Genomic DNA, 17,099 nt, shown 5'->3' with positions numbered 1-17,099 from the left:
CTATTATTATTATTATTATATAATAATAGTAATAAGCAACAATAATCAAAGTTCATCCGATGATGAAATGTAATATCCAAAGACGTAGAGATGTTTTGGACCTTGCTTGCTACCGCGGGTTTCAGCTTATAAAAACACAGTTTTTTAAATTAACTTTCCGTTTGAGATTCTCTTGATGTATTCATATAATTTGTCTTTTCTTTGGACAATGACAGACTCTGACTAAGTCATAATCAGCACTTCTTTTTATGAATTTGTGCTTCAAATCCACCATCTTCGGCTGCGCTATTGGCATATTAATCGCTAATAATATTTCTTTCATCAAACGGGCCTACAGGTGGAAGGGTTGCATGATTTTCTTCGTCATACACTCTGTGTATAATGCAATATTCGACCTGTACTTTTTAAGAAGCCAACAGTATTCCTCCTGCAAAAAGTGACAGTCAGGGTGGTGAACTGTTCATTCACGACATGTCATTCGTGCGCATCAAGTCGGTTTTTTCCAGAGGCCAAAAATATCCCCAATTTCACTCGTACATTCGAGATATTGTGTATGCAAGTTTGACAGTGTCTGATAGTTTCTTGCGACGATCTTGTGAAGTAGATTTGCCACATGTAACCTGTTCTACAAATTAAATATTACAAGGTAAAACAAAAGAATAATATGAATGGCCAACGTCTAAAAAAACCCAACCTCCTGTGATTTTGAAAAAAACGTTTTCAGATTGAAAATCAGAGTGCGAGAAAACACAAAATGACTTAACTGTTTGCCAAGTGCCAAAATCTTTGTTGACCAGCATTATTAAAAACAAACCCACACATTGCAGTCAGCTGTATCAGCTTACACGTGTTAGATCCAGTAGTTACCTAATACGGGCGGCCCGCTACTGATGGGATCGACCGATCGCCAGACTCGGTCGCCTGAAACTGGAAACAAGCACGTTTGTTTTGGACGATCCACCCGTAGTGGGTACCGCGTATAACATTTAATTCATTTGACTTGCGTCATGTGGTGATTAACATAAACATTACTGGACTAGTGGCCGTCCCGTGATAAGTTACTGTTTGATGTGTTGCGGAATCTCTCACTGTTTATACTCATTGTCATAAGCGGGTCGCACACAACACAGGACGTCCTTAAGGCCCTGCCTCAATTGGACTGCGCGCGCAGGCCGAAAGCAAAACAATGCCCGGTTTATGCAAAGACTAAACAACGCGTGTCTGAATTCTGTCCTCGCCTGAAATTTCCATGAGACCAGCGGTCTGAGTGGGTGTGCTAATGAAAGAAACTGGTAACGTCGTCAAGAGACACTGTTTCGGACTTTATCGATGACAAAAAACATCAATGCTTTTGAGAAATTAAGGGCAAAGAGTATAACAACAGACGACTCAAAGACAAAGCATATGAGTACTCGCTAGTTACGAGAAAAACTTTGACGCAAATGCTGATAAGAACAATGTCATTACAAAAGATCCTCCTTTGATCTGCCTGTTGCAGTCAATCTACCGCGTCGCAAAATTGCCTCTCTCATCATGGTATTCTGTCTGTCTATCAGGGAACTCATATTGTGCAGCTATAGGTGTATATCCATTCTTAAATACATGTAATTCCGGTAGTCTGAAGAACAATCCATCAATTCAAGAAGCAAATTGTTGTTGTTGTTGTTGTTGTTGTTGTTGTTGTTGTTGTTGTTGTTGTTGTTGTATGTGTGTATGTATGTGTGTGTGTGTGTGTGTGTGTGTGTGTGTGTGTGTGTGTGTGTGTGTGTGTGTGTGTGTGTGTGTGTTTAAACCTATGGAAAAGCCACTTTTGGACCAGTCTCTTTTGCTTCTTTTTCATAGACCTATTTCTGAACTCGCCGGAGAAATTTTAACCTGGTTAGTCGCTACAATGGAATGCACTAGGTTTGCACAGTCCTGGCCTGTGCAGTGAGGGTGCACTTGTCCCAGGTCACCTCAGGGAGCCTCAAGACAAAACCCAAGGCGGCCTCAAGGCGGCCAGAGGATCGCCTTCTGGTCGCAGATCCCAATGACATCCTGTGTCGTGTGTGGCCCGCAATAAAGTAACAGCCACCTTCCGAGATAATTAAACTGTTCTGATTAATGTACTTGGGATTTATTATGGAGACAGTTTTAGGATCAAGATTTGCTACAGTCTCACACCGAAAAGTTGGTTTTCAAATGTGATTTCTGGGCCCTAATGTTTTAAAAAGAGTCCATCCATATCAATGTGTAAGAACTATTAATTGCCTACATTGAGTTATGCAAACACAACTTATATTTTATGATCCTAGGGGGGGGGGGGGTATTGTGGCCTAGAGGTTCGCCTCTCATTCAATAGGTCCCGGCTTCGAATCCGGATAGCGACGGAAAATTTTCTTCTCTAAAATGTTATCTTTTCGCATACTTCCCTGCACTCTAACAATGAACTGTCGTCTGCTTTCATCTCCACTTTCTGCCCCCCCCCCCCTCCCCCACCTTTTTCTTTTTTTTTCTTTTTTCGTTGTCCCGTGTCCTAATTTTGCTGCCCGTATTTGTTGGTTACGCATGAATGTACAGACATGGTACAAATTGTTATGCTTTCGAGAGAAACGAAAAAAGGGAAAGGGGGATTGATAAGTCGGTAATGATAATGATGATGATGATGATGATGATGATGATGATGATGATGATGATGATGATGATGATGATGATGATGATGATGATGATGATGATGATGATGATGACGGTGACGGTAATGGTAATTGTGATGGCGATCATGAGGATGGTTATTTATGTTGGCGATGATGATGTTCTGATGTTGGAAATTCAAAAATGTCCTACCAACAGAAAATGTCTGTTTGTCCCTCGCGCTCATATGACCTTATGCAGTTGCGAGCGCGTAAAACACTTACCGAAAAAAATGAAATAAATAAAATACATGTAGTAATCCTGGGATTACGCAAAGTAACTTTACTGTTTGCCAAGTGGCAAAATCTTAGTTGATCAACGTTATCAAAACAACTCACACGATACAGCCAACGATTTCAGCTTACACATTATGTTACCTAACATTTAATTCATTCGAATAGGGTCATGGAGATCATAATTGACACAGGCAAAAATGACTCGGTATAATATCCTTGAACCAGTTTAGAGAGGACAGTTAGATTAGTTTGTCTCATACAGGACTACGATGTCGATGATTTTTGTTCGCATTCCCGACAGCGCTGTCTCGCACTCAGGCTGTTGGCAGAGTTTCTTTGTTCTCACCCAACTTAGTTGGCGCTCCTTCTTGATTAACCGTTTGATAGTGCTTCGTTCATGTCTCATATTATATTATAACCTGATAAATGGAAGTTGGCAGGCGAATTATTCATGTAACGTCTTTTTTCTCCTTTTTAAAACTCTGTTCAGTTGTTAAAGTGTGTCATGAGGCTCTTTAAAGTTAAATCTTATAAATTGCCTAGGGGGCTCTCGTGCTCTGGAGGTACGGTGTTCGCCCCTCATGCAATGGCCCCGGGTTCGTAACCGGACAGCCATGGAAAATTTTCTTCTCTAAAATGTTCTCTTTTCCCCTCCTTTCCTGCTCTCTGGTCATGTTCTGCTATGTGCTTCAAACTTCACTTTCTCCCACACCCCCACCCTTCCCCTACCCTGGGTTCTTCACTCTCCCTACAGCTGCTCCTGGCTCCTTCTTACTGTGTCTTTCAGCCACAGTCCTGATCGTAGGGTTGGTAAGATCTAACGCCTAGCATTCTCGGATAAGGGCGAAAATCTCGAAGATCTCGTGTGCAAGTTGCGCAATCATAAGATCCCTTGATGGTCTAAAATCGATAAGAGTAGGCTTCGGCCTCTACCAGGGCAAAATCTAAAATTAATTCCAACCAAAACCTGAAAATGATTGTGTCTCTCGCGCTCATATGACCTGATGCGCCGTAAAACACTTACCAAAACAAACAAATAAATTACATTTAAGAAAAAAAAAATATCTGGTAATGTTCTCCGTTACCTCTCCAGATCCCGTGTGTCTGGCCCATCCATCAACCCAGCTCGGAGCTTCGGTCCTGCGATGGTCGCTTGGATGTACGGCATGGGTTCAGACGTGTGGACATATCACTACGTCCACTGGGTGGGGCCCATCCTGGGTACCGTATTAGCAGTGATCTTCTTCAGGTTAGTATACCCGGGGGTGGGCTGGAAAGTAATGTCTGTTAAGCCATGATGGTTTTATTTATTTGTTGTAGAATTTGGAAAATTGCTACTAATGTTAATGCTTTCTAACCATATGGTTATGAGCACAAAAAAGTCTGTTCTTCATGTCTTCATTCACACTCAAAGTTGCATGTGTCTCTATAAGCGACTGGGTGCCTGACCCAGAAGTAAAATGGCGACCTCCATGAAGACTGTTCAGAAGCTAATGTTCATAAAAGAATATTCTGTTTATAGTGTGGATTTTGTATTATCATTAGGCAATGGGCAAGATCGTTGAAAGGAAAAGATTTGTCTGAGACAAAGTTCAACGACCAAACATATTCTGGTTGACCACAAAGTGTCTCGAATTCAGCCTTTCAAGATAAGGAAGAGAGCACGATTTAGGTTGCACAGTCTGAATCTTGTTCTTCCAAGCTTGGTGCTTTTTCATGTTCCCACGGCTAATTGTGCACCTGAAAAGGAAGTACTTCGGCAATGATACTGAAGCAGAGGTTATGGGTTATGGTGAAGACAAAAGTCTGCTGATTTCTTTGCTGACGGGATGTGCTAACTAGTGCGACATTGGCGGATCTTAGGGAATAGCAGCAGAGATAAAGTCAAAAAATAAAGTAAGCAATGTATAACTAAGATTCTAAACGGTCTTTTTGTGTACCACTTGTGAAAAAAAAATGAAAATAAGAAAGTAGTGACATGACAGGCATTTCTATGAAGCCCATCCTTGTATAAGCGCTGATATGATGGTACCATCCTCAGCTGTGGTACTTGCCACCCTAGTTCGAATCTCAACAAGACCAGTATTAAACTTTGCATCCAAGAGGATATCATTGTCTTGCGACTTTCCACCATCTTAGTAGTAACAGTTCTGTTGGAAACGGACAATAAACTTTAAATCCGAGGTTCTCTCCTCTCACATAAATCTTGCTGAGTCATTCTAGCTTGATAAGGGCAAGGTTTGATTTTTTTTTAACATGACCGGATTAAAGAGTAGTTATTGTGATTTTTTCCTCTAAGAGTTCTACGCTCTTCTAGACAAACGTGGTCATATTGAAGACAGAGGACAGAGCCCAGTTGAGAAAGTAAAGAAGAAAAAAGGAATGCTGAAACAATCGAAGTATATGCCATCTACTTACATCGGATCTTATCACAGTTGAAGGTTGTTCAACATGTACGCAACAGGCATGGGTTTGATCCCCACTAAGAAACAAGAGCTTATCCCGTATCTCAGTCTTTAGACCAGGGAGCGTCCAAATATGTCTGAGTTGTCTCAAAAAGAGGGATTTAAGAGGCAGGACCTCCTATATTAACGCCCATGACTGGTAGACTTAGCCAAATGGGTGAAGAACCTTAAAAACTCTCCCAAAAGAACCCAAGTTCTTTATTCAAATCATGACCATCTGCTTTGCAGTTCAGTATGATACCAACTGAGCTAACAGTACACCTTGCTCCCTAATCAATCTAAATGCTGCTCTGTGGGCTTGGAATATCCACATCAGGCTAACGCGGTAGCTCGGAATACGAATTCGAGCTCCCCCCCCCCCCCCCCAGTCATTTAATTTTGAAGTCTTTATATCGTATCGAGGAATTGGGATCTCTTCCTTCAAAAAGGTTTCCCTTGTATCTGAAAGTGACATTGTGTATACGTGTCAGGCTTCCACTAAAAAGCAAGATCAAATGAAACTATTGAAACTATCACCATCCCAGAGCAATATGCACAGTATCAAAGCCAAACCTAAACATTCTTTCCACAGTACGACAGTCTGGACGTCGCCACTTGTCTCGAAAAGTACACACCCGTCTGTCGGAGCTTGATACATGTCTTCCTCTCATTATTTCCTAAAATATGAGCTTTTTTATATACATTTGAATTCTTGGAGACCAACCGTGAAGAAAACCCTACTGAATTGTTTCTCCACCGTGTTTGAAAAAACAACCGCCTAAATTACAGTCCCCGTGATTCGCATGGCTTGTTCACTTTCGTCTGTCCGCGTTAAAAAAAAATTCTGGCTCATTTATTAATTTTGCTTCCACCCTTTTGCAGGCCAGCGACCAAACAAAAATTGATATTAAAAAATATTGATCCTGTAATTTCAAAAATTTCTCTATTTGAACCCTGTATTAAAACACTCTTCGGGTGCATACACATGGCCACTAAAATAAATGACTTACAGTAACCTAGCCTACAAATTGCTCATCATGAGATAGTGACACAACACTGTCCCATATTTCAATTTAAGCTTGTAGATTTTACCCCACGACTGTCAAGACGTCTCCACGAGTACTCGCCCATCTGTTGGAGCACGCTTCTTATAAATTGTTGTATCGAGGAACATATGTCAAATGTAATGTTTTAGGTGTATGCTGTAAATCCCCTATTATTTATTTGATCTTCTTTAAGCTAGCATTGAAGAACACGTATCAGAACTTTAGTTTGCAGTGTCCTTTATAAATGGGCGGTTAGATTATGTTGGTCATCCAACTTTTAAACCCGTATGCAAATATATGAAACGATTTAAAAGAGCAATTTGATTTTATCTTGTTTTAGACTAGGTCATAAAAAAGTGAACAAACTATTGCAGGAGCAGACTGAGTATACAGTTCCAATTCACTCTTTCAGGCTTCAAAACGATTTACTCGTACTGTTGAAAGGGACAGTATGTGGACTAGAGAAGACATTGTGCACATCCTCCACGTTCGATAAGAAAAGAAGCCGAAATCATGAGCCAGTCCTTCTGTCCGTGCCCTCATTGCTTAAGTCAGGCACAGTCTAATATTGTTGCTGTAAGACCGTCTGCCGCCTGCTGGAGACATAATTCACGTAAATATGTCTGAAGCTTTGGCTATTCAAAATGATACCAAGAGTGAGGTCAAATGTTCGTGGCGCAACTTTTTGTCAAATATTTCTTAAACTATCAAACACAAACTCTCCTACATTTGCACAATGACTTGTGGCAAATTGTCTTAACAGATCAGTATTTTTGTAAATACCTGGTAACTGTATTCTAGAAAATTATTTGTTAATACTAATATAAATTCCAAAAAAAGTGGCTTCTACAGATTTTAAAAGATTTACAGCTAGGCCAACATGGCTTTTAAAAGCAAGTCCGTCATGTTTTTCTAATCGTGACTGTCTTTATTGAACGCACCTTTCGATAACTTTTAGTGCAAAAAATGTGTTCTCTATGAAATCAACTTGTTGTAACATGTTTTGCCACTAAAAAGTGTCTTTGATGAGCTGTGACGTCGGTCATATAGATCTACGTATACAAAATGAGTGTGAGAAGTGGGAAGCGCTGTGGAACAATCCCATTTTCAGCGTGAAGGAAATTTATAGTATTTTATGTAAATTTATGAAGAATTTTATTAAAATCTAGTCTCAATTGTAGTGGAAATATACGATAACGTTAAGACAAACTGATACAAACTGCTGTGCAAATTATGGATAATATTGATGCACCCGTTAAAGAGATGTTTGGGGAAAAGTTGCGCAACGAATTTTTGACTGCACTATAATTCGGAATCAGCATGTCAACGTTAATTTCATGACTCGCGAATTACTCGTGTGGCTTTAACATAAAGAACAAACACAATAAAAAAAAGGATGGGGTAGCACTTTTACCATGATAGCACATTGTATAAAATATTAATGGTAAAGCAATGACCGTTTGTAAATGTCTCCCCCTCCCCCATATTTCACGCGGTAAACAGCAGCGTATAAAATAACAAACTAGCCATTATACCATCGCCCACAGGCTGGCTGGCAGCCAAAGTTTGTCCGTCTGAACTGCACACGCCACCCCTCCCTTTTTTCCATGTCCTTTCTCTTTCTCTCTCTCTCTCTCTCTCTCTCTCTCTCTCTCTCTCTCTCTCTCTCTCTCTCTCTCTCTCTCTCTCTCTCTCTCTCTCTCTCCCTCCCTCTCCTCTCTCTCTCTTTTCTCTCTCACTCTCTCTCTCACACACATACACACACACGCACACGTACACACAGAGTAACATCTGTCCGGCTGCTCAAACATTTATAAATCAGAGAACGTTATGGACGTTTTCGTGGCCACATAGTAGAGACCTGTTTTTGTCAAAACAAGTCTATAATATTGTTTTTAATGTTTAACATGGAAAACCGTGATGTGCAGAGAAAATAAACTCAACCAACACCAGGGCAAGATGTAACACTAGTTGAAATGACAGACTGGGTATGTGTTTGTGACAGACATTAGTGAATGCGTGACATTTGGCGTTTATGAAGGTATCGTTAGAAAGATAAAATCTGAATCGGCATCTACTTGATGCCAATGGTATTCAATAGATTTGCTTATCTTATGATATAGAATAATACAATAAGCACAACACTTTAATAGAACCTCTCGAGTTTCTGAAACTACTATATTCTGTATTTACTACTTGTATAATAATAATCATAGCAGGGGGTCTGGGAGCTTCAGGTAACGTATCTCCCTGTTCCTTTGACTCTAATTCTGCCGCTCAGTCAATACCAGGCACAATTTTTCTTAATACGAAAAGTGTGTCGATTAATCAATCGACTTATCGCATACAAATATATGCTTGCAAACATGGTAAAAAATACAGTACATTTTTTAAAAAGCAGTTTTTGCTATTTTACACGAGAGACAAAATAGACTCGGAACATCATTGCTAAGAAAACAAACTCTTTGCAAACATCTCAAGTCAACATTTTAAAGAATACTTGATAGTAGCTTCAGTATAGTCTTTAAAAGAAATGTTGTTTTATTGACAAAATTCTTTTGATTGAGGGGGAGGGGGGGTGAGGGTCTCTCTTGTAAAAATAGTTGTTTTTTTATTTTTTTAAAAAGGCTGCATATATGGTACTTTTAATAATGACTACAGCTCAGTGGCCCACACGTTTCTTCTCAGGTTAATCGTTCTTCCGGACAATAGGAGGACTCGGTAGCCTGGAGCGGAGATCCACCCCACAAGCAAGATATAAATACATGTGTACTTCGCTAAAAGTTCTACTGGACAGCGTGCAAGATAAAAATCTCACTGCAGTTCGGCAGGATCACAAGCAAGATATAAATACTTCGCTGCAGTACTGCAGGATCACAAGCAAGCTGCAGTTCTGCAGGGTATACTTTCGAAAAATTAGAACGTTCACTCGACAAGCAAGATATAAATACTTCGCTGCAGTTCTGCAGGATACATTTTCGTAATATCAGTACGGTAGAAACTTATGTGGAGATGTTAAAAGCAAATAATTCTCTCTGCAAAGTTCACATGGGCCGTATCGGTCTATTTTTTATTGAAATTAATAATCACAGAATTTCTTTGCATGATGCGATCTACATCGTAAAAATAATGTGATTAAAAACAAAAATTAAAACTTAAAAAAGGGTGTTTATTGTGTCATTTGAATCTACATGTATGTTCCAATGTTATATTCACTGCAGATTTCTTAGAAGGACCTGACTTATCAACTGGCAGGGTCCTCGAGGTGCGACACAGAAAGATTCCCGTCCCCCCCCTGTCTGTCTGTATATCTGTCTGTCTGTCTGTCTGTCTGTCTGTCTGTCTGTCTGTCTGTCTGTCTGTCTCTCTCTCTCTCTCTCTCTCCCTCTCTCTCTCTCTCTCTCTCTCTCTCTCTCTCTGTGTGTGTGTGTGTGTTTATCTCTCTGTTTCTCCGTCTCTCTGCCACAACGATAAGTAAGTAGATGAATAATGAGTTGGCGTGTGTATGAAAGAATGGGAAAAGCTACCTCAAGTTAATGAAGACATCCACAGTTCGTTTTTGCGTTGATTTAAGTCTGAAATTTACGGCAATAGCAAAAAAATAAATAAGCCATGTATTGTTGTTATTGTTATCGATCCAGCTTCAGCTGGGCTCTCGCCCTTCTGTTCAATGCCATGTAGTGACAAATGCAGATTTGCTGCTGTTCCTGTAACATTCCGCGGAGGGAAAAGTGTAGCTCTGATGTCATTTAGGGCTGTGCAGTGGAAAAAGTGATGATTCACAGTCTCATATGCCTTATCATACAAAGGGCACATTGAGGGAAGCTCAGATTTCATTCTCTACAAGAGGAAGTTGAGCTGCATATTACTATGTTCTGTTCGAAGGCAGAAGATCTTGGTCTGTTTCTTTCTGTGTAGATGGTTGATACCTTTTCGTTTCGTTGCGGCCATGTGTTTGAAAACTGCTCTGCCTGCTTTTCCCAACTCCCATCTTGAGAGAAACGAGGAGTAGAAATAAGGACGACAGATATTGGATAGGAAAGAAGGAGCAGCCCACGCCAGAGTACCCACCAGCCATCCACATCAACAGTTCAATTCATCTAGACACATCACATGTCATGCCAAGAAAAAGGGGATTTGTTCCCCTGACATAAGAATGAACGGAGTGATATCATTCCGGTACGATAAAAAACGCCACTCAAATCATCCTTGATTCTGAAATATCTATTCTGTGTTGCTCATAGCCAAACAGCAAACATAAATAAGTACATGCAGAAGGAGGAAAACACAAAAAAGAAAGAAAAAGAATACAGAAATGTCATTGTCAGCCGTCACCAGAGGAAACTACAGGTATTAAACTTTAGCTCCACGTTTACGTTGAGGACCTCGGCTGTTGGAAGTAAAACAACATGTCTCAATACTCAATCCACCTCCAAGTTTTTAATTAATTTCTGAAATTCCGATGGTATTTTGGTCTAACCGACACATCTTCTTATAAGAAATGTGGTTCTCTGAAAGGAAAGGAACTCTGTCCTGGTTAGTTAAAAAAAAACCAGAACGTGATATTTATCACACTGTCAACTGAGAAACCCAAGGTAATTATCCCTAGCTCCAACAAGAGAACAAAGAGGGTGATGGCATAACCTTGTCCCAAAAATATTAGACTGAGGAAGAGAGCCACCCTTCTAATAACGCTATCCCAAACTGACCTTGCTGTCCCATCTGGCGGAACAGACGGAAATTGATGTAATGAATACACCTGTCTCGTGCCCCAACGGAACAAATCGTTGTTAAAGGGGAGAGAAGCTATCACTTTCACCACACAAGAGCAGAGAAAATAGTTCTGCTTGGGACGACAAGAACTGAATGATAGAGCGGCTTCAGAATAAAGAGATTCCGTTGTAAATGCCTTAGGTCCTAAAAGACACAGTTTTGATGAACAACAAGGAGACGTCAGCTTCAACTCTGCGTGTAGGGCAAACAAGGACTGTGTCAGATAGTTAAAAAGCTTAATGTTTTAGAAGCAGTATCTTCCGCGAGTAGGAATTAAAGTCATATCGTCTGCGTGACAGAGGATGAGCCTAAGCACAACACAACAGACAAGAGTCAAACGGCCTTATGAACAAACAAAAAGCACTCTCATGAACACGTCGTGTCCTCACGTTTAAACAATAATTAAATAGCGCCATTCAGTGTTCTGGTTATGGTAGCTGGCACGTAGTTCTCTCTACGAGTTTTCTCTACTCGCCTCAACCTCATGACATTAATTTCCCTAGACTTCGATGAACTTTTATCCATATTTGACGTGCGTGGTCTGCCTGCTTTCCACTTCTAACGCCAAGAACTGTTCTCATCTTGTTATTTTTTCCCCACACTGCTTCTCAATGTATTTCTTTCAAAAACTGCCTCACTTGAAGCAGTCTAGACAGAGGCTCATCTTCAACAGACTTTCACTGGCATTGTAAGAAGTCGACATTTCTCACCCGGTTCAGTTTTTCTGGGGTCTTATTGTTTACCCACCAAAGGAGTTTGTCATCTCATCTTTAGTACAAGAGATAAAAACCTACAGGTGTGAGGCTGTGATCTGTCTTTCACTTTCAAATTAATTAGCAGGAACAAAAATCCAGAACGTAAACGTTTTTCCTGAAGCATGAGATACAGCCATGCAAAACCACAGAGGCGAGCGACACGAGACGAAGAAGTAGAAAAGTGGAAATGCCCAATTTCCTAAATTTTTCTACACCCTAAACTAACCCTTGCTTTATTTAAATGTTAAACAAACACTTTCACCAGACATGATTTTAACTTGTTTCAATGTATCTTCAAATCTGTTGTTTGTCGTTTCCTTTTCTTTTTTCTTTTTCTCTTTAAAAAATTAGAGTCCTCCATATTGATTATTGCTGTATGAATTACTTGTGGTTCTGATTTTGTTTAAGCAACTAATATATTATTTAGCTGTAGGAAGTAGACGAGGTCACAACAAAAACAACAGATTGGCCATGCTAAAACACAATTAGCTTAAGAACACACTTCGTATGCACGATAATGCGAGACATGTATTCCATGTCATGATACGAATATCCCGCAAATCAAGTCAGCATCAAGAAACAATGCTGGCAGGATGAAATTGATTGACCGCATATCATAAATTTTCCATGTTGCAAGTTTATAAACCATTTCGAGCAACGAAACTTCAGAATATCACCGAGACAGACTACGAAAGAACCTCTACTGGACTTATCACGGTAAGATATCTGTTTATGCTAAGCTCATCAAAGCAATGTGTCCGCGGAAATGTAATCTTATTTTAGGTGTTGTATGGTGTCGAATCCATAACAGTTTAACTTGCATTGACAGCTTTCTCTTAACATGATCAAGCAGAAATGTGGTATGTTGAATGAAAATTTTCAAAAATCACGAAGATAAAATAAATCAATACACATTTTGAAGAAGTTACTGCCTCTACCGCTACCACCACCACCACCACCACCACCACAATTTTTATGATTATGATACGTCTTGTATTTGCAAGAAAGCGGGAGCTTTTATATTATTGACAACAACAACAGCAGCAACAGCAATAACAACAAAGACTTCTACTACTACTACTACTACTACTACGACTACTACTACTACTACTACTACTACTACTACTACTACTACTACTACTACTACTTTTTCTTCCTCTGCTACTACTTCTTCTACTACTACCTCTATCACTACGATTCTATCAATATCATAATCTTTTGTTTGTTTTGTTTTGGTAAGTGTTTTATGGAGCCCGCAACTACGCAAGGTCACATGAGCGCACGGGACACATTAAACATTTTCAGTTTTTTTGTGGGAATTAATTTTGAATATTGTCCACGTGAGGACCAAAGCCTACTCTTATCAATTTTGAACCATTGACCGATCTTTTAAGTGCGCAACGTGATCATGAGACTTCCAAAATGTTTAGCCCTTTCCCCATAAGGCAACGGGTGTGGCTGAAAGACACTGCAGTAAGAAGGAGCCAATGAGAAGCAGTAGGCAGGCTGCAGAGTCAGGAGCCCAGAGGAGGCGGGGCGCAAACGGAGAGGGGGGGGGGGGGAATAGAAAGTGGAGGCGAAAGCAGACGACAGAACATGATTTGAGAAAGGAGAAATTTTTGGAGAAGAATCGGGATAGAAAGAGGAAAACATGGAAAAAGAAAAAGTCCGAGGCAAAGAGAAAGAAGACGAGTTGATTGTTTTTATGCTATACCGAAAGGTTTGAGCGACTGGCGGACCAGCGTTTAACTAGAAAAGGTTTTTTTTGTTTCAAATTAGTTATTCATTGTAAATTTTCCCTGCAAAGTTCTATCGAGTTGACAATTAAACCTTACCATGTGTATGATAAAACACTGAACATGTTATGTGTTTTCTTGGTACTTAGAACGGTTTGTTTTTCTAAGTTAAGAGTGTTGTGGTAAGCACCGACGTATTAAGGTTGAAAAAATGTTTGTTTTGGCCGTCTGTCAATTTGCTTTTTTTTTTTATTTGTGTTTCCAAAGATCTACTAGAGCTAAGGTCATCATATTAAAATTATTAAAATTTCGTAGGAGTAATATAAAGATAAGGAAGAGGAATATCCCCGTCAAATACGTTTGCGTAGACATCGAAGTGATTCTGTGCAGCTCAGACATCCTCCCCCCCCCCTCCATTTTTTCTTTTCACAGTTTTGTCGACGCAAGTTTCTGCAACCTGTTAAGATGATGTGGTCCTGTTTTCTCGCTTTAGCTTTAGCAGTTAGCTTTGCTAACGGCAAGAGGTGAGTACTTCGTGCTGAAACTTTCTAGACATTCCCTTCCTCGAATTCATCCTACGTATCTGTTTTCTTGGGCTATCTTATAATTACCAACTCAAGAATAAGATTAGAATAAGGCTAATACAGTCATTGCATTTAGAAGCTAATCACAATATTTTTTTAAAATTACCGATCGAGAAATGTGTAGTATCTAGGAGTGTACGGGAAGTAAGTTACAGAAGAGACCTCCTGCGGAGAGATGAAAAAGCGTATGTTTATATCGGATGCGATGCTGACCTTATCATTAGACACATTCTAATAGAATGTCCAGACAATGAGAGACCCGAAGAAATTATTTAAAATACACACATTTACTCTTCATCGTTGATCCCAGCAGAATTCTCAATCATTGGTCTTTGCTCCAAAATGTAGATAGTAGGCCTACTACTCAAACGTGTAAATAACTGTTTTTACTATTGAATTTTTACCATTAAATTTGCACTTTAGTAATACCAAACATTTTAATCTCATACGACGTACTCTGTGGGCTCCAGTGGCCCAGTGAGTAGTGAGTTTAAACTCATAAATAAAGTCAAGCAAGACCTGTCGGCCACACGAGAATTTAAATGGGTTATCACTGGGGTTCAAATGGTTCGGACATCTCATGCGATTACCAACACACTATCCAGCAAAACGTGCCTAAATAAAAAAAATCGATGTCAACAAAGCTTGAGGGAGACTGAGAAAGACCTAGATAGATGGAGTCATGGAAACATTAACAACTCACGGCATACCCCTGACCCAAGCTCTCCGGCTGGTGGCAGAGAGACGCCTCTTTCTTCCCGCGACACCCAAAAGGGTATAAGCGGCGGATAAAAGTAAAAGTAAAAGATAACTGATGTGTGCCCTTGAGCAAGACACGGTAACCTCGCTCAAAGAAGCGCACACTGCACAGTGGTAATCACCAATGACATGTTTGAGAAATTGCTTGCATTGATGTAATATTGTGTACATTTAGTTGGTTTTTTAAATGTTTTTTAATTTGTTTGTTTAAATTTAGAGGTTTATATTTGTATTCATGCATGGTGGTGTCGATGGCCTAGTGGTCAGGCTCTTACACTCGCAACCTTAAGGTAGTGAGTTCGAATCCCGTAAGGTGCCCGACATTGTGTCCTTGGGAAAGGCACTTCACATTAATTTTCTCCTCTTCACCCAGGTGAGAATGGGTACCCACTTATAAACAGCGAAAGATCTTGTCAGTTTGTTAGTGTTTGGGCGCTTAATCGGCTGCTTGCACTGTGTGCTTCCCGGGTAACCGAAAATGTCTCTGAGTGTTCTAGGGTCTGCTGGGGCAATGATATAGTGTAAAGCGCATAGAGCTTGCTGTCGAGCGGGGTATGCGCTATGAAAAAGTTATTTTATTATCATCATCATCATCATCATTGTATAAAGAAGGTATTAAAACAGTTAAGACCTTGTTGTATTTCAAAAAATATATATCATCATCATCATCACCATCATCATCATCATCATCATCATCATCATCATCATCATCATCATCATCATCATCATCATCATCATTATTATTATTATTATTATCATTATTATTATTACTACTATCATTATCATTATTATTATTATTATTATTATTATTATTATTATTATTATTATTATTATTATTATTATTATTATCATCATTATTATTATTATGTACGTTTGTTACTGTAACCCAACATATCAGTAAATGGTAATTTATTTATTAAATCATTCATGCATTATTCAATGGTAGCTTCAATCCCAAAATGGACAATGAGGGCGCCATCCTCCCCCCGGACCTGCCTGCTGTGTGTGGCACCACGTGCGGACCCCCCATCACCGTCACGCTCAAGGTGAAGAACCAGCACCAGGCGCCCTACTTTGAGAGCGAGATGCAACTCTCAGGCAGCCCACAGAGAACCCTCTTCTCCATGATGCAGGAAGCTGCCGACAAAAACCCATCTTTCAAGTAAGGTTTACTCGGGATGCCCATTTGGTGGATCGAAAAACTGATCGCCAACCGATCGTCCGACTTGTGGCTTGAAAACAAACGCTCTTGTTTTTAGGCGACGAGTCGAGCGATCGGTTAGTGCCACGATAGCCGCTTTGCGTACTCAATCTGGCTATCAAACCGAACCGATCGGGCCAAAGGGCACTGGGTATACATGATTTGTGTCAGGTCGTTGCAAAGAATCTTGGGGAGCTTTCGTGGCCTAGAGGTTAAGGTGTTGGCCTCTCTTTCAAAGGTCCCGGGTTCGAATCCAGGTAGCGACCGAAACATTTTCTTCTCTAAAATTGTTTTCTTTCACCTCATTTTCTGCTCTCCAGCAATGTTCTGTCGTCTGCTTTCGTCTCATCTGGACTCCTGACTCTTTCTGCAGCCTTTCTACGGCTACTCCTGTACTCCTTCTTACAGCCACACATCTGATCTTCTGGTAGGAAAGATCTACACCTAGCCCTCTCGGAGAAGGGCGAAAAATCTGGGAGACCTGTGTGCAAGTTGCGCACGTTAAAGATCCCAAACGAAGTGCTTATATTTCGTAAATAACTTCCTCTCACTCCTGACATGAGACCAATTTTTTCTGCCTTCACAATGCTCATATCATGAAGTCTAGTAGGTCGCTCAATAACGATGACAACAACAAGGATTTAAACAGATTTTTTAAAACTAAGATAAAAATCCAGATTTCCTGGCAGCGTCTTTAATTTGAACTCTTCATTATCCACCAACACACACACACACACACACACACACACACACACACACACACACACGTACACACACACACACACATACACCCCCACACACACTCACTCACTCACACATACACACACATACTACACACACATACATACACACATACACCTCCACACACACCCACTCACACACACACACATGCACA

The 17,099-nt window shown here is 40.1% G+C and overlaps 2 protein-coding genes across 3 annotated transcripts in view; both read left to right on the top strand.

The window, feature by feature from the left end:
* The window catches only part of LOC101857981 (probable aquaporin TIP3-2), a 13,683-nt gene extending 4,028 nt beyond the window's left edge, over positions 1 to 9,655 (top strand). Inside the window, exons 2-3 of one of the 2 annotated variants that reach the window (XM_013088517.2) lie at positions 4,000 to 4,155; positions 9,085 to 9,655. In XM_013088517.2, the coding sequence (XP_012943971.2) occupies positions 4,000 to 4,155; positions 9,085 to 9,121 (193 nt within the window). In that variant the 3' untranslated portion in view covers positions 9,122 to 9,655. Of the gene's footprint in view, positions 1 to 3,999; positions 5,314 to 9,084 lie in introns of those variants that run through there. The other variant, XM_013088516.2, reaches the window with a different exon arrangement.
* Positions 9,656 to 14,096: 4,441 nt separating this feature from the next.
* The window catches only part of LOC101855904, a 6,778-nt gene continuing 3,775 nt past the window's right edge, over positions 14,097 to 17,099 (top strand). Inside the window, exons 1-2 of the mRNA XM_005109195.3 lie at positions 14,097 to 14,184; positions 15,950 to 16,165. Coding sequence (XP_005109252.2) covers positions 14,126 to 14,184; positions 15,950 to 16,165 — 275 coding nt within the window. The 5' untranslated portion in view covers positions 14,097 to 14,125. The remainder of the gene's footprint in view (positions 14,185 to 15,949; positions 16,166 to 17,099) is intronic.

Source organism: Aplysia californica, unplaced genomic scaffold (genome assembly GCF_000002075.1).
Source record: "Aplysia californica isolate F4 #8 unplaced genomic scaffold, AplCal3.0 scaffold00755, whole genome shotgun sequence".
NCBI lineage: Eukaryota > Metazoa > Mollusca > Gastropoda > Aplysiida > Aplysiidae > Aplysia > Aplysia californica.
Note: the sequence above shows the minus strand (reverse complement) of the source record. Positions and strands in the feature narration are given on the sequence as shown.